A 23,556-nucleotide genomic window follows, 5' to 3' on the forward strand; every position below is an offset into this window, starting at 1 on the left:
TGGTGCTTCCATTTTGTCAAAGCTTATCGTTCATCCTTATGCTCCTACACATTCCTTAAAATGAGTCGAGCATTGTTAATTTTTTATCCAAAAAGCTAACATAACCCTTACTGCTCATCAATGTTGTGACACCTGCCTCTTCTATGATGCTCGCACCTTTGCCTTGTTCATCTCTAGCATAAGGCAACACACTTCATTTGGAACAACTATATCATTGTGCTCGCGCTACTTGTTGGATAGTCAATGCTCACTACAACATGGAGTGCACCAACAACACCATATGCATCAACTATTGTAACATCTTTCTGTGATACAGTTGTCCTAGTGTCCCTACCACTCTTGTTAGATCTCTCTATGATGTCTTGGTTAGCTGTGTTTGTCACACCTCCACAGCACTACCACCAATGCTAACAGCCTACTATGTCTACTCAGGTGATGCCCTTGCTATGGCCACTCATAGCACTAAGAGCCTATGTATTTCTCCATAAGTGTCCTTGACCTCATTATCTCCAGCATCTATGCCCTATCCAAAACATTCTGGTGAACCCGGAATGAGTAGGATTTATTTGGTGAAAACATTGTGACTATTAAATGGTTTTATACCACAACAAATACCACTTATATGGTTCTTTCTCTTGTTACAAAGCTCTCTCTAGGTGTTTGTGCTTTACTAGGATCGTGCCCGTGCGTTGCTACAGGTAAAAAAAATGCTATCGTGAGCATAGATAGTTTAGAATGGTACATAATGCACACAATAAAAATCAGTTTAGAATGGTACATAATGTCACACAACAGTTTACAATTGGATTTTTCTAAATGGAGTTTTCATGCTACACATAAGTCAAGCTACACATAAGTCAAGAACTACAATGATATTTTCAATAGGTTAACAGTTCTCGAGTATCTCAACCGTATAGTCTTCCAGGCAGTATCATGGTTCACCACTAAAGTAACCTAAAATTCAACTAAAGTCCTGACTTTGCCAGTACCCATGCCATACATGGAGCTGCAAAACAGAGGATCATCTAAAAATTAGAGACATGTATATTTCCTTGAGATCTCATCTTTTTAGTCTAATGGAGATTAAGCTTAGTCTGATGGTCTGAAACTTAATACTTAAAAGGGTTTCACATGACGGAAAGCGTAGATTAAAAATGCAAAACACTAAGCTTCAAAGTCCATGATTGCCAAGAGCTGAAACACACTACATTGTGTTTACCATGTAACTTTCCCGTGTGCATCCATTGGATTACTACAAAGAAAGTTTGAAAAATGGTATGTTAAGCAATGAACAAATCTTGATTGCAGCTATTATAACACTATGTCCATTGAGGAAACAATGTTGTAATATTCAGCTGTTGAAATTTGTATGCATTGATTAGAAGGGAATGAATGAAATGGACATGATTAAGAAATGAAAATAAGAAGATAAAAACCTTGACTTACCTCTACCAGTGCAACAATAGTAATGTCTGAATGAGTGAAACAAGCAGTTGGGTTGCTTAATGAATCTAGGATGTGGTCCCTTCCAGAGATTTGCTCAGCAACTATATTTGAACAGTCAACTGAAAAATAAGCACAAACTAGAGACAGATAGATGCAACACTAGCTAACCAAACTTGCTTTGCTACGGGCTGAGATCGTAGTCAAATAAAATAACATCAACTGGATATTCAAACAATTATGAAGTTAACCTATAGTGAGAGAAATCATAACATTAAACATATGTTCCTATTGTGAACCTCCATATTGAATATTGATACTATCATCTGGTAAGTAACTGTACTCATACTTACCGAACCAACATGAGCAACAAGACTCTTAATTAGACCTCTTTGAAAAAATTACATGCCCCTAGTAAGCACTCAGCAAGGTTTATCATAGTGGTGAGTGTTCCTGTCTCAACAGGTCCTGACCTCCTGGGTTCAATTACAGCTCTTGTGCTCCATTTTTAGTATTTCTCGGTCAATGACAGATAGATGCAGGAAGTTGCTAATAGGTAAACAACAGTCCCCTTTACCATGCACGCGCAGCTGCAGACGCTTTCTAGGAGTGCATATTTAGTCATTCCAAGGAATCTGTTAGGAGGAGTACGATGGCATGGGCAAGCAACAAGGTTAACATGGATAAGATGCAGAACGATGAAATTCCTGCTACTTTGAGATGACCTGCATAACCCTGCAGAAAGGTGAAGGACAAAAGGCAATGTAAAAGTCATTCTTTGTTGGGCATCTCTATTTTCTTAGAAAAAGAGAAAGAGGGAAAGCCGAGGTCACCAACAGCAACAATGGTGCTGGCACATTGGTGTCCCCATCCATCTATTGATCAGGAACCTCCCCGCATCAGCAGAAAAAACAAATGAATAATGGACTGGGCATTGCTCGACAACATGAACCAATAACGTGCACTAGCCTATTTTCGAACCAATAACATGGACTGGGCTTCACAATATATACTCACTCATGAACACTGAAGAGGAATGCGTTTCTCGATTAATCAACAAAGATCGAAGGGAACAAGAATGTAGCAAAATTAATTAGCTTTTCACTATGATACGGACCTCTATTTTCAGATGGGAATCGCTCTTCCCTGCCACGCCCGATGGGAGCGCGTTGATGGCAGTGACCTCCGTGACACAACCCGTCGAGCACTGTCTCGCTCGTGCCGCCCCGGAGCGTGTCAATGGTGGTGACCCGGCCACGGCTGTCGAGAAAATAATTGAAGGTGAGGCCGTTCCTATAATAGTGCTTGGTGGTTGGCGTCAGCGGGCGGAGTGAAATAAAGCTTCAGTATGTATTAGATCGAACTGGAAACCTGGAGTAGATACACAAAGGAGCATGAACTTATTTCTGTTGATGCAAGGCAGAATGGGATCTTACCTTAAAGGTCAGAACGGTCTATAACTTCTTGCTTTTCCTAAAAGCTGCTACTAATACAAACAGCAAACAAGTTAATCATCATATTAAGTAATATACTTGTGCAAATCTAGCAGAGTTACTGATAACCTACTCTTGATAAGCTCAGTACTCTGGGGTAGTTGCCTGAAATACAATCAACCACTGAGAGCCTTAGACAAAGGAAAACAATATGAATTAAAGATAATATGAAACAGCATAACTGGCACAAACCTGCTTAAGTGCAACAGCCAAGCCACTAATGGTATGGTTATGAGGCCCACCTTGCAGACCTAGAAAGACGACAGTGTTGATCTTATCCTCAAAATCATACATAACTTGCATAGTGATATACCTTAGTCCTTGCTTTTTCTTATGTACTACAACCATAAAGATTAAACCATCTGCAAGGCTAGCAAGGAAAACAAGCAACAAAGGACACATTCATGCTTGTATGCTACCTCTAAATAAAAACAGTAAGGAGATAAAAGTAAAATCCGGATCCATGTACCTGGTAACCATGAGAAAGATGTCCACCGTGAGGAAGATCCAAAGCCATGATCCTTTCATGTGGCTTCAATAGGGCGGTGTATACCTCAAAGTTGGTAGGTGAACCCGATAGAGGTTGCACATTCACTGTAGAGGTAAACATTGGTTATTAAGAGCTGACCAAGCGGAAAGCCTCCAAAGCCCATTTCTGACCCAAGGATTCGGCCATATCAATGTATCTGCAACCAAGAAAAACCATAACAACAACCAATTCAGGTTAGTTATCCATGGATTCACGCAAATGGCAATTTGATTTCTCTTGCAAACATGTGTGTTTCCACTGAAACAATCCCAACAATGACAACTGATAGAACATGGCCTTACTCATTCCCATCGTAGTATGTTGCGCCGGTGTACCCCTCGCTGTACTTGTTGGTCATGACAGAACCCACCGCCGGCATCACTGACACCAACGTGAAATTCTCCGACGGGATGAGCTCCAGCCCCTGCATCAAACATTTTGACATAGACACAATTCAATGAGAACAAAGAATATAATATAATCCAACATTGCAACAACTTCATATGACTGAAGAAGTAGGTCTAGAAAAGATGACTGAAGGAAACATAGACCACGGCGGATAACCCTCACTGGGATAGCAGCTTCGCCCATGGCACCGCAGGCTTCTGTTGCTCTAGCTCCTTCCTCCTCTTCGAACTCTCGGCCGCCACAGCAGCTGGCTTATCCGATCCTTGATCTGCACCAAAGCATCAAAACCCCATGAGCTTGATTCCAAACCCATCGCACCAAACCCTAGCACCCGAAACGCCCGCAAAGACCACCCCTTTCTGTGCTGCTACCCCCGCCGAACCGGCGCTCCTCGTCAGGGCCGCAGCCGTAGAATCCTCCTCGGCCCTCCTGGGCCCGGACGCCGTCGGCAACGCCGGGTCCTCCGCCTGGTTAGGGTCACGGTTCAGATCGGTTAGCCGGCGGGTCAAATCGAGAGGCGGCGACGTGGGATTCTTCAATCCACAGTGGGCTGGCATGCTCACCTTGGGCCTCTTCGGGGGAGGCACGGATGAGGAGGATGGCGATAGGGACGGGCGCTTCTCGGCGGCCGCGGTGGCAGAGCTTCGGCGAGTCTCCACCATGGTGTGCGTCGGAGGCGAGGGTTTCCTCTGCCGCGGCGCGCCGGCGCGAAGGCGTAGCCTCGCATGAGGAGGGAGAGCGGCGGGCCTGATGTGGAGGATGGCAAGCGACTCCATGGATGGAGCGGAGATGAATGTGGAGAGGATGGAGGACAAAGGTGCGAGCGGTGTACATCGGGGAGGAGGAGGACCCACATTAGGGTTTGGGTGGAGAAGGGGAGGCGGCAGGGGTGGGGCTGCGGGGGTGGTGGGGAAGGAGAGGCGGCAGGAGCCGAGGGATCGCAGGAGGAGGAAGCGGACAATGGAGGGCAGGAGGAGGGATCGGAGGGCTTGCGATCTATTTTCTTCGGAAGAAACCGCATAGGGGCGGACGGTGGAGGAGGGATCCGTGGAGCGGACGGCGCAAATCGTCTGGAGCGAGGGCCACGGAGCGGAGTGGAAGGAGACGTATGAAAAAAAATCCCCTTTTCACTTGTTTTAAGTAGTAGAGATATGCCATGTCATCTGTGAGTACTAACATAACATATGTGTCAAATATTAATGCTGGGTTTATGTATCGTCAATATATACATTTTTCTCTATGGGGGTTGCATGATGTTTGTTTCAATTGTCAATGAAGTTAAGCCGTCCAGATGCTAGGTGCTTAGCTGTTAATGTGTTGTGTTGTATTTTCTCTACAGTTATCATTGCATGCATGGGTGGCTTTTTTTTAACTAGGATTCTGTATATATCTGTAAAATTTATTGAACCCTTCATACATTGGAAAGTAGATTATTTAATTATTTAGTGTTTTAAACGGCTATATCAGTTCTTCGTGATGCTAAGTCTCCCTGTTGCACGTTAGATTTGTGTGAGAATGCTTTGGGATGGTTGTATTTAGAACAAAAGTCTGTTTATTTGCACTTTGATGCATGTGGCATGCATGCTAACAGCCAGGGATGGTAACTACAGTTCCCATGCATGTTGGGCACGCTTGTATTTCTAACGGATTCCTAACTATTCCATTATAATTTGATGGAGTGGTCCAGAATGCGATAATAACTAGTGCTGTGTTTGATGCCAGTGCATTATTATATATTTATACCTGTGAATCTTGTATTTTTTAACAAGCTTTTGTTTCTGCAATTGGTTGTAAACTTCAGAATTTGGTCAGGTAACCTATGGGATTACTGGTTTGTTTAAGTTCATACTGTTATATTTCCTTCTATATTCTGAATAACGATTAGTAAGTTTTTGAATCTGACATTGGCAGTGCTTTTTATGATTTCAGGTATTTATTTCTTTGGGTTGGACATGGAATGCAACAAGGATGAGGCTGTCAGAGCAAAGGATATTGCTGAAAAGAAGTATGCATCAATGGACTTTGAAGGGGCCAAGAGATTTGCCCTCAAGGCTCAGGCTCTCTTTCCCACACTTGAAGGCATTACTCAGATGATCACTACCTTCAGTATATACCTTGCTTCGATGGTGAAGATTGCTGGTGAGAAGGATTGGTATTCTATCCTATCTGTGCCAATGTCCGTGGATGATCAGGCGCTGAAAAAACAGTATAGGGAGATGCTTCTTCAGACCCACCCGGATAAGAACAAGTCAGTTGGTGCTGATGGTGCTTTCCATTTGGTCCAAGAGGCCTATAAAGTGCTATCTGACAAACAAAGAAGAGCACAGTATGACCAAAAGATATTGCCACACCTGACGCCCCAGCCAAGAAAAACTAGTGCTTCTCCAGGTGTTGCCAGAAAGTTCTACAATTTTGCAGCCAATAATGCTGCTGCTTCTACTGCAGGATCAACCAACCAAATGGCAGGAGCAGCAGCATGTACAGTCCGGCAGGTTCAGCCTCAGCCCACACACCATAAGCGGGCGCCAGTTCAATCACCAGGAAAGGACCTTGTTACATTCTGGACTTCCTGCAACAGATGCTACATGCAATACGAGTACTACAGGCAATATCTGAATCTCAACCTCCGCTGCGCTGGATGCAATCAGGCGTTCCTAGCAACAGAGATAGTGATTCCAGCAACTGAGCGTGCAAAGACGACATCTGTTGGAACTACTAAGAAGATGAAGAAAACTATGGCTGAAGATCCTGCAGTTGGTTCATCATCCTCCGCATAACCACCCAAGACACGTAGAGAGTTTGTTCGATGCAGATGAAACAGGTACAAGCTATTTTGTTAGAGAAAGGAAAGATTGCTGTGGTAAGAAGGCTCAATGAGATAAGAAACATGTACGGGAACAACATGGGCTAGACCCAGCTTCGCTTTCCAAAGTTCTTCAGCAGGTTATAGAAACATCGGACTATAATCATGCATGTGAACGCGTGTATTTTATTCCAGTATTAAACTTTTATGTGACTTTAAATGGATATATGATGCAATATGCTGTACTGTAGTTTCTCAGCGATAGCTTTTAATTAAAGTGTTCATTAGGATCTGCGTTAATTTGATATCTGTTTTCATCTCAGTAGACTTAAAACTTAATTGCCTCCGAGATAATGGAACTGCTAATCTATGTTGAGAATTCCCTCCTATTTTTTTCACGTGTGTATTTTAACGTTTGCAATATAACTAAATACGACACAACACCTGCTCATTAATAAGTGCCGAAGAAATATAGGAACGGTTACTATGCTATTTTTCTTAGGCCCGGTTTGTTTTAGCTTGTGGATTGTCGTAGCAACTTGCGAGCTAATAAATAGAGCCTAATCACAATACCTAGCTTTGTTGTCCGCTCCTGTCCTGACTCCTGAAGGCTTTAACCAGAGAGGTGATATATATGTGGTGTGGAAGGCATGCAGTAATCAAAGTGCAGTTAACTTTGAGTCAGTAACTTGAGCCGTCAGGCCTAACTGTTAGTGACTAACCTAGTCTTTCGCCTGTGCATGGCTCCCCTGTGCCACTTGCCGCCCGCCCGCGCTGGCCCGAGCTCGCCCACCCGCACGCCGCACACTAGGGCCTTTTTGGCCGCTGCCTACATGCGCCCGCCCCAACAGCTAGCGGCGGCGCTTATGGTGCGGCGGACGAAACGTTCGCCCCACTTTCGGCGTGCTGCGCCCAAATTGAACTAGCCAGCCATGGCGTTCATGCTGTGCGCCTAAGCTGCGCGGAGCGCCAGCCAGAGGACACTGCAGCACGTCGTATTTGCGGCGCGGCAAGTTGTGGCACGCGTTGGTTACCAACCAAACGCGCCTATAGTGCGCTGCCCAACGGAGCTCGCTCTCAGCGTCTGCCGCTTTCCGCTGGCTGTTGTCGGATACGTGTGGCCATAGAGAGAGGGGGCAGCCACAAATTTCGGTTGTCCCTAGCGCCATATATTGATGGAAATATCTATTTAAATGTTGATAGATGTTTAGAATAAAATATGTCAAACTTTATAGTGTTGCGGATGTTGTTCTGTGATGTTGCAGGTGTTATATCCTCCATTGCATGTTTCATATGGCTGGAACATGAAGTATTATGTAACATGCAAGAATAGTGTTTGAAACATCATAAATTAGCATTTGGAATATAAGAAAAAATTTATATTCCCTCCTATAAAGTTAGGAAACAATTTTAAACATAACATAATAATGTTTACGACATTATCTGCAACATAAAAAATTTAACAAATTTCTCTTAAAAATCAGTCAACATATAAATAGCAAATCTGTATATTGAAATGATATGTGCTGGCTGGTAGTTTGTGCGGGAGACCTTAACCACTCATCAGCACAAATAATTTTCATCTTTTATTAAATATCAAATACTTGAGTGTAATTAGTAAATTTCTTCGAAAATTCTTGAAACTCCTACACGATAATACACACACATAGTCTATTACATGTAAAAATTATATTGGGATATATAAGATAAATGTTTTTGGCAAGTTACTTCACAAGCTTCAAAATTTGCCTTTAGTTATATCAAAACACTAATGTATCCATTTGTAAACAATATATAGTCTAATTCTTCTGAAATGTATTAAAATTATTACATTAAGTTTTTGTGCTCATAAAATGATTCCATGCTAGTTTATAGAATTTTTAGAACATTTTTTTACATAATATTAAATTTTGTTTTCACCAAAAGTTTTAATAAAGTGATAATTATACCTAATAAACATGTGAATCTTTTATGTACTTTCATGATTTGAGGTAAAATGGAACATGGTTCCTTAGCGTCATTTTTCTACAAAATTTGAAGCTTATCTGCGCTGGTGGTATGGTAATAAAAGGACCAGACCCCGGAGTCTTGTGCTGCTGGGCAGCAAGAGGCCTGCTAGTTCTAAAAAAGCCAAGTGCCAAGTATAAATCATTTTTGGCATAGTGGAGGGACTCACGCTCAACAACCAACTCCACCAAATTGATTAGAGAGAGGCTGAATACCGGAACCTCAATCAAGTGGCATGACAATCACCTAGGACAGCATCAAGGCCCTCGCCCACAGCTTGTGCAACGTCAGTTTCCCTACCAACGAGTTCAGCCATGTACTAAACCTGTCCTGCAGCTTCAGTCTCAACTAGTCAAAATTGCAGGTCGTTTTGGCTTTTCTAGTTCATAAATATTATTATACATCTAGACCTACACTATATGTTTAGGTGCATAACAAAAACTATGGACTTAGAAAAGTCAAAATGACCTACAATTTGGGACGGAGGGACTATATTTTACTCTCCTCAGCTCCAAGAGCCACCAGGACGAGCAGCACGCTGGGAATGATGTCGCTCATGCCATGGTCAGCAAGGGCATTTCCTATCATCTGGTAGTTGAGATTCATGCATAATATCCCAATTTTTATGCTCATTTAAAAGTCCACTAGAAATTTGAATCTTTTCAAACTTCCAACAAAACCCAAGCTATTGAAAAAAATAAACAATAAGCATGAAATCTCACATGTGTTGCATATATCTTCTCTACACCGGCCATAGATCTAACTAAATCCTTTTTTAAGGAATTACGGCGGGCAAAAAGCCAACCTGAACAATTATATAATACACAAGGTTTTTGCTATAAGATAAACAGCGGCAAGTGCAGCACAACAAAGACTATGACACAAGAGGGCGACCAGAAACCCAAACAAACGGCGCAGAAGAAAAGAACAGCAAGAGGGAGATCATGATAAACAAGACTCCATCCTGAAGAAGCGAGCCTACTTGCAACCATTTTGCCAAACAGCTGACGATTGCTTCTGAGCCATCCCCTCCCCCCCCCACCCCACACACACACTCTGAGAAGCTTAGGCCAATGCATTTCCAATCATCCATCATCCATGTGCCGCACTGTTGTCACCCTTCCAACATCTAACGAGGGGAGGAATCTACAAAGGATGAAGGGACCGCCCAAGGAGGGGGACCAGAGGTTGCTGGAAATAATGATGATCTCCCTTGAAGCTGAAGGCAACACCGTTCACAGCGCATCCGGGCTCCACTTGCCACCATCTGACGCCCTTCAAGGGGAGGAACCCAAGAAGGGGGAATGTTGACAATCATGGAGAGAGAGAGAGAGAGAGAGAGAGAGTCATCCCGGCATTTGATTTGATGACACCATCAACAAGGAGCACGACAACAAAGCAGAGGCACCAGCAGTGGTCTCACCAGACCACAGAAGCTGCCAACAACAGGAAAACAAGTTGTCAACCTGCAGGAACAAGAGCACGAAGAAGACACCCAAATCTCCCAATAACATGGAGATCGCGAGTGAGGCTGGATGCAGATGATGATGAACACCATGATGATCGTGCGAAGGTGAGATGCCTCCCACGCGCCGAGCACAGAGCTTTCGTTGCACAGAATAGGGGCTGCGTTTGAGGCGAGCCATGCGAAGGCTGGTCACCCCACGCAACGAGCATGGACCTTTCGCTACACAGGAGCTGTTGCTGCATCCAAGTCGCCACTAAAAAGCGCCATAGAGAACGCAATAGCCATGGCAACCATTGCACCTCCACCGACTACTTGAGCTCAAATTGACTCCATGAGTGATTGGGAGTCTCGCCCATCCTAGAGGCAGTGGTGCACCGAACTGCACCCGCGAAAGGCACACGCGCCAATGGTCACTGCACCGGCCACATTAGGCACCATGCAGCACTCCAAGCGCAAGCTGCTCAGCAAGAAAGAGGCCGGAGCTGGGCCACATGTGGTCGGATCTGACAATGGTTGGTAGGATAGAGTTGAGTAGACACCAATTCCATGAATGGACACCCAGATCTAAGAGAGGAGGAAGAAAGGGTTGGCACAAATGGTCACAGTGCACCCCAGCCCAGCCATGCCACCACTAAGAAGATCCATACATGGGAACCCCGGATTTGGCGACCCGAGGACGAGCGTCATCGGACAGCCACTGGCATGGCCGTTCCCATAGCTGTGCACCGGGAGCATAAAGGAGGAAGAGGAAACGGAAGGGAGGGAAAGGGCGAACGTCCACCGGCCAGCGGTGGCGGCTGTCGATTTGCATGGGCGGGATGTGGTTTGGTGGCTGGTGTGGAGCCCCTCCCGTTGCCTCGAGGGAGACGATGAGGGGGTTACGTGGAGCTCTCCCCCACTCCCTGTTTTGTGTTTGTGTAGAATCCTTTTTTAATTTGAATATAATAATCCTTGCCTCAGCTTCCGCAGAATCCCACCTAGGAGCAACCTCTCTCATTGGGCAGCGGGTAGGGCACCATAGCCTTGTCCACACGTCCCTATGACCAGCCTCTCTCATTGGACAGTGGGCACCATAGCCTTGTCCACGCATCTGTTGTCTCAAGGCGATGGGCTTCTGCCCCGGTGGGCAATGGGCACCGGTTCCGCTTTCTAAATTCTAACTCGTTCAAATAAGTTTTGAACAAATAGATCACCTTATTTTTATATAAAAGTTTAAAATATATAATCTAATACACACAAATAAGTTATCCTAAAAATACTTTGTTGGGAAATATGAGAAAAAAGGAAAAGGGGAAGGAAAATATTTGGCTGGTTCGGACCATGCCTAGTTATTATTAATCAAAAGTGGGGCTTGCTAACCAGCGCACGCCAGGGAGCCATCTAGCCATCGATTTCATTTTTGGAAAATTTTAATTCCTGCAATTTTCTATTTTTGAAAAGTTATAACTTGTACACATAACTTCGATGCATAATTTTTTACTATCAATTTTTTTTGAGATTTTAGCACAACTTTGATGCATGCAAAACTTATGCATACAATTTCTAAAAGGGTAACTTTGCATTTTTATTTTTAGAAAGTTGTAACTTATACACCCGATTCATGCGCATAATCTTTTCCTAATAACAACTTCCGTGATAAAATTTGAAACACACATGATATACACAATTTATACATGTAATGTTAGTCGTCATAACTTTTACATGAATCTTGTCAAGCAACTTATGCATATAATTTATATGCATAATGATATTTACTTGAGTACAAATAGTATTAAATAAATAATTGAAAGCGACAAAATGAGAAAGAGAAAGAAAAAATATAGGATACAGGCGGGTGAGCATAGCGCTGTAGTCTGCACGGGGCACCAGTAGTCGCTCGTGGGCGTGGACACCCCCTTCCCCCCCCCCCACCCCCCCACCCACACACACACACCCCAGCCGCTCGCTGCTACTGTCACGCGCCAGGAAGCACATTGGCGCGCGGGGACAAATCATCTTTGCCATCGGAAGTGGGGCATGTGCACAATAAGGTTCTATGTAAGGAAGCTTATTGGAAGGAGCACCCGCATCGAGCGTTGGAGGCTCGAGTACTCCAAGCACAAAATCGGAATTCTAGTCCATCTCCCTGCACTAGACCTGAGCATTTTTCTGGCCGGGCCGGTCCAAAAAAATCATGGTTCATTTCGGGCCAAAATTTTTTGCCCACAACCGTCCATGGACGTCACCGGGCCAATTTTTCAAGCCGGTCTCGAGCTGGACACAGGTTTCCCATTCTTTTTTAATTGAAAATTTGAAAAATAAATTAAATAAATTGTCTGGATGGGCTCGTACTAGCACGAAATTTTTTCGGGCTTAATTTTCACTGCCCAAGGCCGGTCCCATAGCAACCGTGTGGGCGGACCAAATCCCAGCAAGCCAAAAAGTCTCAGGTCTACCCTGCACCCACAGCTTCTATGCCTGGGCTCGGCAACTCACCACTGGTCTCCGAGCTCCAAGGCTCGCTCATGCTCTTACAGTCGCGCGGTGGATGCCTAGAGGGAAAGGGAGGGGTGGTGGCTAGTGAAGGTGGGGATGGAGTGGTGGGCGACAAGCGGCGGCCGGCAACTACTGGGGTAGGCCGGAGGGTGAAAATGAGGGGCAGCTAGGGTTGGGAGAAGCCGACTAGACATGTTTTATATGCGGAGTTAGGATGCCGGGACAGGCCGATGGGGTTTAGCGGACTGGCATTGGGATGAACGTTGTTTAACGTGCCGGTATAAGCATGGCACGTGCTACCAAGCCGTGCTGTGCTTATGTGGGTCACATGCTTTCCAAACATGTATACCTGTATTGATATCACTAAAGATTTACTATGCACAAATAAATGTCTTTCTTTAAATATGTAAGGTAGTATAAGAGTCCATATCTGCCAACAAGCATTAATTAACTGCCAATTTTCTAATGTGGGCTCAGTGCAGTTGCACAAGTTCAAGTTTCGATTTACAAGTAGAACTTAAATATTGTTGCCGACTTGCCAGTGAGATAAGCTAGGTCATGTCTGGGGAGTCTCATCGGTGAAAGTTCAGGGACAGTATTCTGTTTGATCTGAAAATGTGATCCAACAATAAGATCGATGTGCCTTAAAATTGTCAAATTGATGATTGTTTTTTGTTCACTGCTCTAATTCTATGTGGTGTTTACTTGTGCTTGTTTGTATTTGTGCAGAAGATATGAATTCTCAAGGAAGTTAGAAAGCTACTGCTTTACTCAAGCCCCAATCAAAAAACAATAGGGGAAAGCAAGGCAAGTGACTCCCCAGTTCAACCATACCGAGCCTACAATTTTTTTTTTACATATGCGCTATTACGCATGCCTTACTCACACACACACACACACACACACACACACACTATGATATTGTGGACGCAGCCATCCAGATTAGCTACGTTATTTAATGGTGCTTTCTAGATGATCCAAAAGGCCTGGACGGTGCTATATATATATCCAACAAACAAAGAAGTGCATTATATGACCAAAGGATATTGCAACATGAGATACCTGAACCAAGCAAATGCAATCAGTGGTTCCCCAACTTTGTTAAGCAAGCAAATGCAAGGATCAGCAGCATCTACAGTTTAACAGAGCCAACCTCTCCGCTCACACCCCTTTACCGCCTAGCTGGGTCTCCAATTCAATCAACAGAGGATGATGCATTTTCAAATGCTACGTGCAGTATGAATTCTACAGAGAATATTCAAATTTCAATCTTCTCTGCGCTGGATAGTTTCAGCCGTTTATAGCAACAGAAACAAAACTCAAGCAATTAAGCATGTGGATGCATGTGGTTGGTGATTTGAACATTGGTGGTGGAAATCCTCTAAAAAGAAATGCAAATAAATATGTTGAGCAATATTGTGTTGTTGGAACTTGAAACATCTAGTATAGAGGCCATCCTCCACATCATATTTGGAATCAACCCACTTAAGAGACCTGCGCATAAGGATAAAGAGTTCCTTTGATCTAGATTATATGCGGGCTATTTTGTTGGAAAAGCTAGAGGTTGCTGTGAGGAAAAGGCTTAATGAGATAAGACACGTGAACATGAATAGCATGGTTTAAGGATGACAGTGGTGAGAAAATAGAATTCAGGCACCAGATGGTTCTACTACACACAAAGATGTTCATGTTAATCCGAAGGAATGAGCTAGAGGCTAGAGCCATCTTCTCTTTCCAAATAAGTTCTTGAGCAGGTCCGAGAAACAGTCGAGTGAAATGCAACCTGTCGATGCAAATCTCGGGGCAACAAATGCTGAACTTTTGATGATTTGCTTGCTTCAAACTGATCATCAAGTGTTTAATAATCTTATGAATGCCTGGATTTTATTTCCATTATTAACATTTATGTAAATTTAAGAGCGAGCCAACGACAGAATACAATAGTTTTTCAGCTCAGCACACACGGTACCTTTGTCGGATGCAGTAGGTGCAGCAGCAGGTGTGCGTAGGACCACAAGACCTAGCTAGATAGTGGTGGCAGTTGTTGACCTCGCACGGTTGGTAAAGATGACAAAAATATTCTCCAACGACTAACAATCAGTTTCTAGCACTTCCTGTCGCACACAAAATCCCATCGCCAAGCCAAACCTGCTCCTCTACTGACTTTCTGGTACCTTGCAACTCCATGGCTATCCTTTGTGTCGCTCTCTAGTGTTCTAGTGTCTGTCCAAGTGTCCATATAGAACCTCGCTTGACCCTATGATTCTATGAACAGTTTGCAATCCAACAAATTTTCTGATACACGCCATGTCCACGGCAACACCGAGGACCCTCCATTTCCTGGCCTTGCTCGCCACGGCCATCACAGTCGTGGTCGTGGCGGCCGCGGACGATGGCATGACCCACCTCCACCTCTACATCCACGAGACCGTCGCGGGCTCCCCGCCGCTCGTGGGCAGCAACTCCTCCTCGTTCGGCAGCATCGGCGCGATCGACGACGAGCTCCGCGACGGGCCGGAGCCGGCGTCGCAGTACCTCGGCCGCGCGCAGGGGTTCCTCGTGCAGGCCGACCTGGGAAACCCCGCGGCGTCGTGCACCATCCTGAGCCTCGCGTTCACGGAAGGGGACTACGGCGGCAGCACGCTGGTGGTGGACGGCCGCGTCGACCTCGGTGCCGACGGCAAGGCCGTGGTGGAGCGCGGCGTGGTGGGCGGCACGGGGAGGTTCCGGCGGGCGAGGGGGTACAGCCTCATGACTAAGTTCGGGAACCCGACGCCCGGCACCGTCGTCTTCGAGATGGATCTCTACGTCAAGATCAGTGGATGAATTAGCTCTAGCTAGCTACCTTCAATGCGTTCCCGACTTGATAGCAATGTTTTTTAAAAAAAATATCGGGGAATGTAGTATTGTAAATAACAGTTGAGACTTGAGAGTGTGAATTAATTAATTTCTGACGTGATCACAAGTACACTACCTACCTACGGCACGGCCAGCAGTCCACTACCGAATTGCCGGTCCAAAGCGGAAAAAGTCCATTTACCTCCCTCAATCGTCACAAAAGTCTATTTTTCTCCCTCGAATCTAAAATCAGATACCAAGCCACCTTAAACTCGGTAAAACCGGTGTTTTTAGCCTCATTATGATGAGGTCGCATTGACGTGGCAATTGTGCATGGAGATGGTTTGGACACATGGAAATGGGTACTTGTTGACAGCTGTTAGCACGCCAATTGCGAACCGCAAGCATACATATTAGCTCGGAGTATTCTCCCAAGGTTTATTAATCCGTGGAACTTATAACACAAGATCTATTTCAACTAGCATTGTTAGTATTAACTTGGTGTTTATGAGAGATTCAGATCCAATCTACTAAGCATATACAGACAGATATCTGATAGAGTAGAGGTAACCAATCTAAAGCAACCTAGACTATGCATATGTTGTAATTCTGAGCATGGATAACAAAGCAACACAGATATGATCCTATGACGATCACCTCTATCAGCGAGCAGGTTAAGAGCACGATCAAGAGAACGTGCCAAACTCATCGGTAGATCAGGCATGCAAATCTGATCATCACGACCACAAGAACACCCTAAGCAATCTATCATCGATTCATAGATTGAAAAGCAAGTAAACTCGATAAAGCATAAAACCATCAAAGGAAATACTTAGATCGCTAAAAACATGAACAAATATATTACTTCACCATGAATGATTGTACATCACAAGATCACCACCGGGATCCTACCTTGATCGTGATGACTCCTAGCTCCAGAACTCCAGCGTGACCTTCCTCGCAGGGTGATCACACCGGCAGAGGTTCAACTACGTGGATTTTCGGCATATTTATAGTTCAAAGAGCGCGTGGAAAAAATTAGAAGGGGAGGGGGCAAAGGAAACCCCTAGGCCGATCAGCCTGGGCCTTCTTTTTGGCCCCTCGCTTCCTGCTTCGTCTCCAAGTCTCCCTCGATGCTCTGGAGTCTTCTTTTCACTTGTATGTGGGCCTATCATGTCGATAGTATCGAGATGAGATTGATCTTCAATAACTTTCCAAATCTTCACTTGATCTTCTCTGATTCCTCTTTGATCCTGAAGTGATCCTTACCATATCTTCACAAACTTAGTCCCTAAGTCTTCTTGGAGGATTACTTGCCAAAAACGAGCTTGAGGTGGGACCAAGGAGCCCCAGTCCGATCGGCCTGAGCCCCTATCGGCTAATCGGCCTGGGCCCTTTCTGGGCCCACTGGTCTTCGTCTTCGTCTAGTTCATTGCTCATTCAAGGCTTTATCTAAAAATATGCTTTTAGGTCCAATTTCTTGCAAAAATAGAATATCCTCCGAAATACAAAGCACAAGTGAAAATGACTCGTTTATTAGATGTGATCAATAGTTTAGGTATTAAATTCATGTCATTATTGAATATAAATAGGGGTAAAAGTATGTCAATAATGAGCGTCAACAATCCTCACAATGCAGGCACTCTTTCATCTTTCTGAACCTCTCCCAAACCGGCAACCACCCCCACCTTCATGCCTTGCTCTGCGCCAGCGAACCTTTCCTCTTCCCGTGCTGGTGGACCTATGGGCCCGCCTTGCAAATGGTAGCCTAGCGCGCCCTACTCCTCCCCGCTACCACACATGGAGGCCCAACAGCCATGGCCTTGCCTCAGCACTGGCATCCCTGCCTCGTCCAGTGCGCACCGTCCAGCTTCCACCATGCATGGTGGCTCAACAAGCGCGGTTCCACCGTCCAAACTCTGCCACACCCCGCCTGGCCTCACCCCGTGTCAGCAGCCCACAATCGTGCCCCCCCTCAACACTGGCTATGGCCAAATATCGTCCCGCCAGACCTCTGCCCCTTGGCAACGGCCTCACCCGCGACAATGACCACACGCGGGCGGGGGTTGTACTCCGTCTTACCATCGCTGCAATGCAATGTAGTCTCGCAATATCAGAATTGAGCTACAAAAACTACTGGTAAGATTATGTGTGATACTAAGTGCTCAAATGCTTATGTCACCGCTTCGAGCCATGCAGCACGTGCTGTGTGCATGCGTGGGCGCGCGCGCGTGTGTGTGATGCTAAATGTTTATTGCTCAACTGCTCATGTGTTTGTGTGTGATTTTATTGTGGTGTGTGACTAAATGTTAATGTGTGCTATCATCTTGCATGTGGTACTACTATGTGTTGCTCAATCAGAGAAGGCGTACTAGAGAAAGTGGGGAATAAGATCTCAATCTTGGGAAGTCATGGTGTCAATAAATGCCAAGAAACTTGCTGGAGCCACAAAATGAACTGTGTTAGATTCATGAGTACAAAAAGCTTGGAACAGGCTGACACGAATAATTCAGAGTGTGTTTCATACCAACAGCAAAGATCGGTTAGGTGCGCGCTTGTCAGCTGCTCGTCGATTCTGAGGGAGACAAGCCTGGCTAGCCTCTCTCAAATGAATAGTGTACGCATGGGAGGAGGGGAGATAAGGAGGGGGAACGGTGGAGTGTGAGAATGCTGACCTTGGCTAGGGCAGTTCGATGTGAGTTGTGATGCAAGCTTCTTTTGCATTAGTCGTGCCGGCCAAAATTGTCGATACATTTTAGTAGTCCTCACTTATATGGTGAAGTGTTGCATTGGCAAGAAGACTGGGATCCAAGTAGACCTGAGCAAAATGCGGGCCAGGCCGGCAAAAAGACCGGAATATTTCGGGGAAAAAAACATGACCAAGCCCGCCCACGAACAACTTTCGGGTCAGCCTTTTCGGGCTTTTTGGACTGGGCTGGGCCACCCGGTCTTTTTTAGTTGGAAAATAAATAAATAAATAAATAATCGGGCCGGTCTTGGCTCACCAGATTTTTTTCATGCCAGCAAAATACGCGCCACGCCCAGCCCAATAAAGGCCACAGGCCGGGCCGCATTTGCTCAGGTCTAGATCCAAGTAGGATGCCCTTTAAAATATTGGCAGTAAGTTAAATGCTTGCCATATATATATGGATCCTGATATGCCTCTCTTAAACGAAATCCACTTATTATATTTGCACTTGCTAGTTTTTGTGTATAGCAAATTTTGATGGAAAATCCTTTGCCAAAGATACGCATGGAGTAGTTTCCTTGAGGCAGTTGCTATGTATGTAACACATGTTGCATGTAATCAAGGCTACTGCTGGGTGTGGGGGGATCCCACCCATCACCATTACTCCTTATCTCTTTCTGAACAATTTTATATATGCAATTAGGCTCCCTCATGCTATGATATAGCGAGCCCAGCCACCCAACTAGCTACATTGTAATATAGGCTCAGTATTGCAGTGTTCATTATAAACTAATTTGTATGTCATGTCATCTGCGAGTGCTAACATATGTGCCCAATATTTATTCTAGGTTTATGTATCTTCAATCAGTTATATCCTTTTTTATCTCTTGGGTTTGTTTCAATTATCAATGAAGCGCGCTGTCCTCTCAATGCTAGGGGTTATGTTGTATTTTCTCTGCAGTTACCATTCCAATCATATGCATGGGTGGCTTTACTTCTTTTACTAGGAATGTATATCTGCAAATCGCTGAACCCTTCATATGTTAGAAAGTTGATTATTTAGTGTAGTGTGTTAAGGGGCTATGTGAGTTGTCGGTGAAGTATCCCTATTGCACGCTAGGGATTTGTGTGACAATGCTTGGGATGGTTGTATACTTGTATTTAGAACAAAAGTCTGTTTATGTGCACTTGGATGCATGTGGCGTGCTAACTGCTAGGGATGTTATGAACCTGGTAAACAAGCTTTTAATGTTGCAATTTGTTGTACGCTCACAATTTGGTGAGATAGCCTATGGCACTACTGGTGTACGTTTGAGTTCTCAAAGTAATATTTCTTACTATATCCTGGATATGGTTAAGTTTTTTTATCTGACATTGGCAGTGCTGTTCATGATTTCAGGTTTTATTTTCTTTTGGGTTGTATATGGGGCGCAACAAGGATGATGCCATATCAAGGAAAAGGACGTTGCAGAGAAGATCAAAGCATGCACCGAAGGACTTAAAGGGGCCAAGAGATTCGCCTCAAGGCTCAGGCTCTCTTTCCCTCACTTGAAGGCATTGCTGATCTGATCATCACTACCTTTAGCATCTATCTTGCTTCATCGATGAAGAGTATATTGCTGGTGAGAACGACTTGCATTATCATATTTTATGCCAATGTCGATGGACGATGAGATGCTGAAAAAACAGTATACAAGCTGACTCGTCAGATTCGCCCCGATAAGAACAAGACGGTGCTTTCCAGATGATCCAAAAGGACTAGGCAGTGCTCTCCGGCAAGCAAAGAAGGGCACTAGTGCTTCCGAGGCGGGATTAAGCAGGCAAATTATAGGATCAGCAGCATCTGCAGATCGACATATCAAACCTACGCCCAGATTGGTCTTCAGTTAAATCAACAAAGGGGCCTAGGCTGGGGGGGCTCCAGCCCGGGTCCAGCCCAAAACGTCCCTTTAGGGCAGCTACATTTTGTGACATCTCCAGTTAAGAAAAGAAGGCCCCGCAGGCCATATCAGCCCAGTTCGTCCACAGATCACAACTCACACACTGTTTCACTGGACCCATCCAATTTCTGGGTCCGCCCCACAAGATCTTATATTTTGGACTTCATGCAACAAATGCTACATGCAGATCTCAATCTTCGCTGCCATGGATGTTTTCAGCCGTTCATAGCAACAGAGACACAAACTCCAGCAACTAAGCATGTGGATGTGGTAGGTGATTTGAACGTCAGTGGCGCAAACACTCTAAAAAGGCATGCAAATACATCGGGCAATATTGTTGTTGGAACATCTAGTATTGCATCTCTGCAAGAAGATGAGAACTGTAAAGTAAAGCGTTTGCGCATCATCGTCCACACCAGGTTTGGAACCAAGACACCCGAGTCGCATGAAGTTAAATATTTTCTTCGATCCAAATGATATGCAACCTATTTTGAGGAAAAAGCAAAGGTTTCTATGAGGAGCAAGCTAAGTGAGATAGGGTAAAATTCTGGATGTTTACACAGCTAGAGAAGTCCCCGTAGCGGTGCTCAATCCCGTTTTAGTACCAGTTTCGCAACCGGTACTACTAAAGTAAATGGGTCCTTTAGTCAAATAATCGGTACTAGGTCCATATTAGCACCGGGTGATGTTATAACCTGGTACTAAAGGTGCTTCAGGAATCCCCAAATTTGGACCCGGTACTAATGCTAATATTAGTACCTGGTTAAAAAGTGATCGGTACAAAGGTATGGGATGAAAGGTCGTTTCTCTAGTAGTGTTTCTAGTAGTGTTAGGTGAATTGTAAACACTTGTGGCAAACACACAAATAGCAAGTTTGGGGGGCACACACAAGCAAAGCAGTGGACTACATGACACGCGCATGAATTTCCTTATATGGTGTTTTTTCATGATTTCTTAGTTGAGAGATATATGTATTTTTTTCGTTGTATGACCAATTAATGCTTATTATTCATGACAATAGAAATGCTATCTAAGTATTTGTTATTGTAATGTGTCGATTCGATCTACTACTCCAAAAGTGCACATATATATTTTGACAAAAAAAATGTGAGCAAATTAATAACATTAGTATCCTTGTCTAACTGCTACACAAGGGGTTATCACACACGTTAGAGATCAGATCACTTTTCTGCCATTAGCCATGATAGAAATTTGAAAAATTTACCAAAATATACCACCTGGGCTTCATAAAATTATCAAAAATTGAATTTCTTGCCACGTGCAGAGCTACATGGCTATGAGTCACAAGTCATGGTTTTTTTTTTTGCTCGAAATATGCAAACATCTGGTTTTCATGATTCGAACCATGACTCACCCTCGCACAATCCCTCCTAACTATCTCACATACAAATGGGGAATTTTATTCTTTTTTGGCACATAGGTGAACCTTCATGTGAATATTTGAGAATGTAACTGACTTACAATTAAGAGATATAGAGTTGTAGATCTTGTCAAGGATTACAATTTTCATATAAAAGTTTCTTCATCCCACATGGTTTTATTTTTATGAACTTTTAATATCTCACAACAAACTCACACATAAACACTTCTTTTCGTGACTTTCCCTAACTAGCGTTTCCTAGGAGAGTTATAGAATTTTGCAACCAACTATTGTTTCCACGGTGGGATTAGATTAACCACTGCTGCTTCCGTCCGCGCCCGCCCGCCAATCCATCGGTGCGAACTTCTCGCGCGCGAGTGCGGGGGCTTCCCTGCGCCTATAGGCAAGCGTCAGTGTTGCTGGGAGAGATGAAAGAGAGAGATGAGAGGATAGAGGGAGAAGAAATATAAGGGAGAGAGGGGAAAGAGATAAGAGAAAGATAGGGAAGAGAGGTGGACCACACACTTAGGGGGTTGCTCGCATATAGGGGCTAAAAGAGGTGCTATGCATATGCGGGTCCATTCCACGTGAGGAGATAGGCCGTAAGCACATTTTGGAGCGGGGTGTTACACCCAGCTAGCCTCCCACGATGCAAGGATGTGGTGATTGGTTTCCTGGCCTCGGTAGCTGGCCTAGCCCATCAGGTGCAAAAGGGAGCCTGACTCTCGAGATACGCAGGAAAGGCTTGTTGTTGACGGTAGTTAACACGTCGAGTTGTAAACCGCCAGTGCACGAATCATCGTATCTTTTCCCTTAAAGTATTCCATTCAAGATTTATCAATCCGTGGATCGGCAGCGAACTAACTAGCCAATCCTAACATGAAGCATCGATTGCATATAAAGGTAAACATAATAGATATGAATGATCGATTATAGATTGATCACATCCACAAATTCATATGAGATAGCATAACCATGGGTAACAAGGACCCATCATCTTCTAGTTGTAAATCTAGCTAATAAGCAAGCAAATCATGCATCTCATCCAAAACAATCTTTAAACTACTACCTCCGATCAACCTCCCGAAAATCCCCACCTTACACAAGCCAGATCCTATCACGATCCTCTCTATCAGCGCAGGCAGTTTAAGGGCACGAACTCAGGTGAACATTTCTAGCTATCATGAAGGATCAACATACTAGATCTAATCACCATGATTACACCAAGCATGTTAGATACTCTAATCAGGAATTAGACCAAGGAACAAGTATATCCACGATAGATAGAAAGCATAAAAGGGGCATTGAGTCGCTAACAGATCGGATGACATGAAGAACATTGCTCACATAATAGATGTATTTAGATCATCGCCTCCGAGTATATACCATCGATGCTCTACTCCTGCTCATGATCTCCACCATGGCATAACCACGCAGGGAGGCCAATGTGGTTAGGTCTGGCCTAAGCCATCTCCTAGACAACTCCGAAGACTTGCGGTGGTTGTCAGCTCCCTTTGGTGAATGCCCTTGCCCTACGTTTCGTAGAGTTCTGGCGGATGGATCTGCATGCTCGATGAAATATCGGAGTATTATAGTCTGGAGGTGCCGTGGGACGAAGGGCATGTCGATTGGGGACAGAAACAGGTCAGGTCGATCGGCCTAGGAGAGTTTGCTATCTCCCCGGCCTCAAACGCCAAAACTTTCTATACAAAAATTGTAGATCTTTTCGAGCCATACAATTTAGGCACCAAATTCGTCCCAATCGGGGACCGGACAAGGGAGATATGCCTCATGCAAGATCTACTGCTTTTGCGGACCTTCTGACCTTCCAATCTTGATTTTCCCTTAGCTTGATCATGAACTTATCTTGCCATATCTTTGCAAACTTAGTCTTTAAATAATCTTGGAGAAGTGTTTACCAAAAATGAGCATCAGAGGAGCCCAGAGGACCTCCATAGGCCGATCGGCCTAGGCCATTTTTGGGTCTGTTAGCCTTCGTCTTTCTTGGTTCGTCGCTTGTTCTGGGCTTTATCCAATTATGCTCCATTTAGTCTAATTTCCTGCAAAAACACAATATGCTCC

The 23,556-nt window shown here is 44.5% G+C and overlaps 2 protein-coding genes across 2 annotated transcripts; both read left to right on the forward strand.

Moving 5' to 3' along the window:
- Nucleotides 1-4,647: 4,647 nt before the first annotated feature.
- Nucleotides 4,648-6,650, forward strand: LOC117835673 (uncharacterized). Its single transcript, XM_034715019.1, has 2 exons — nt 4,648-4,690; nt 5,803-6,650. The coding sequence occupies exons 1-2, from the start codon at nt 4,648-4,650 to the stop codon at nt 6,648-6,650; spliced, it is 891 nt and encodes a 296-aa protein (XP_034570910.1).
- A 7,996-nt stretch (nt 6,651-14,646) lies between these two features.
- LOC117835674 (dirigent protein 21) lies at nt 14,647-15,580 on the forward strand. The gene has a single exon (XM_034715020.2). It carries the CDS (start codon nt 14,934-14,936, stop codon nt 15,450-15,452), a length of 519 nt encoding a protein of 172 aa, XP_034570911.1. The 5' UTR covers nt 14,647-14,933; the 3' UTR covers nt 15,453-15,580.
- The last annotated feature ends 7,976 nt before the right edge of the window (nt 15,581-23,556 follow it).

This window comes from Setaria viridis, chromosome 9, assembly GCF_005286985.2.
Source record: "Setaria viridis chromosome 9, Setaria_viridis_v4.0, whole genome shotgun sequence".
Taxonomy (NCBI): Eukaryota; Viridiplantae; Streptophyta; class Magnoliopsida; order Poales; family Poaceae; genus Setaria; species Setaria viridis.

Bases quoted from the DNA above. Each gene is read 5' to 3' on its own strand.
- LOC117835674 (XM_034715020.2), top strand. From the start codon at position 14,934: ATGTCCACGGCAACACCGAGGACCCTCCATTTCCTGGCCTTGCTCGCC.
- LOC117835673 (XM_034715019.1), top strand. From the start codon at position 4,648: ATGGATGGAGCGGAGATGAATGTGGAGAGGATGGAGGACAAAG. The intron at 4,691-5,802 runs GTGCGAGCGGTG...TTATGATTTCAG, and splicing joins GGAGAGGATGGAGGACAAAG to GTATTTATTTCTTTGGGTTG.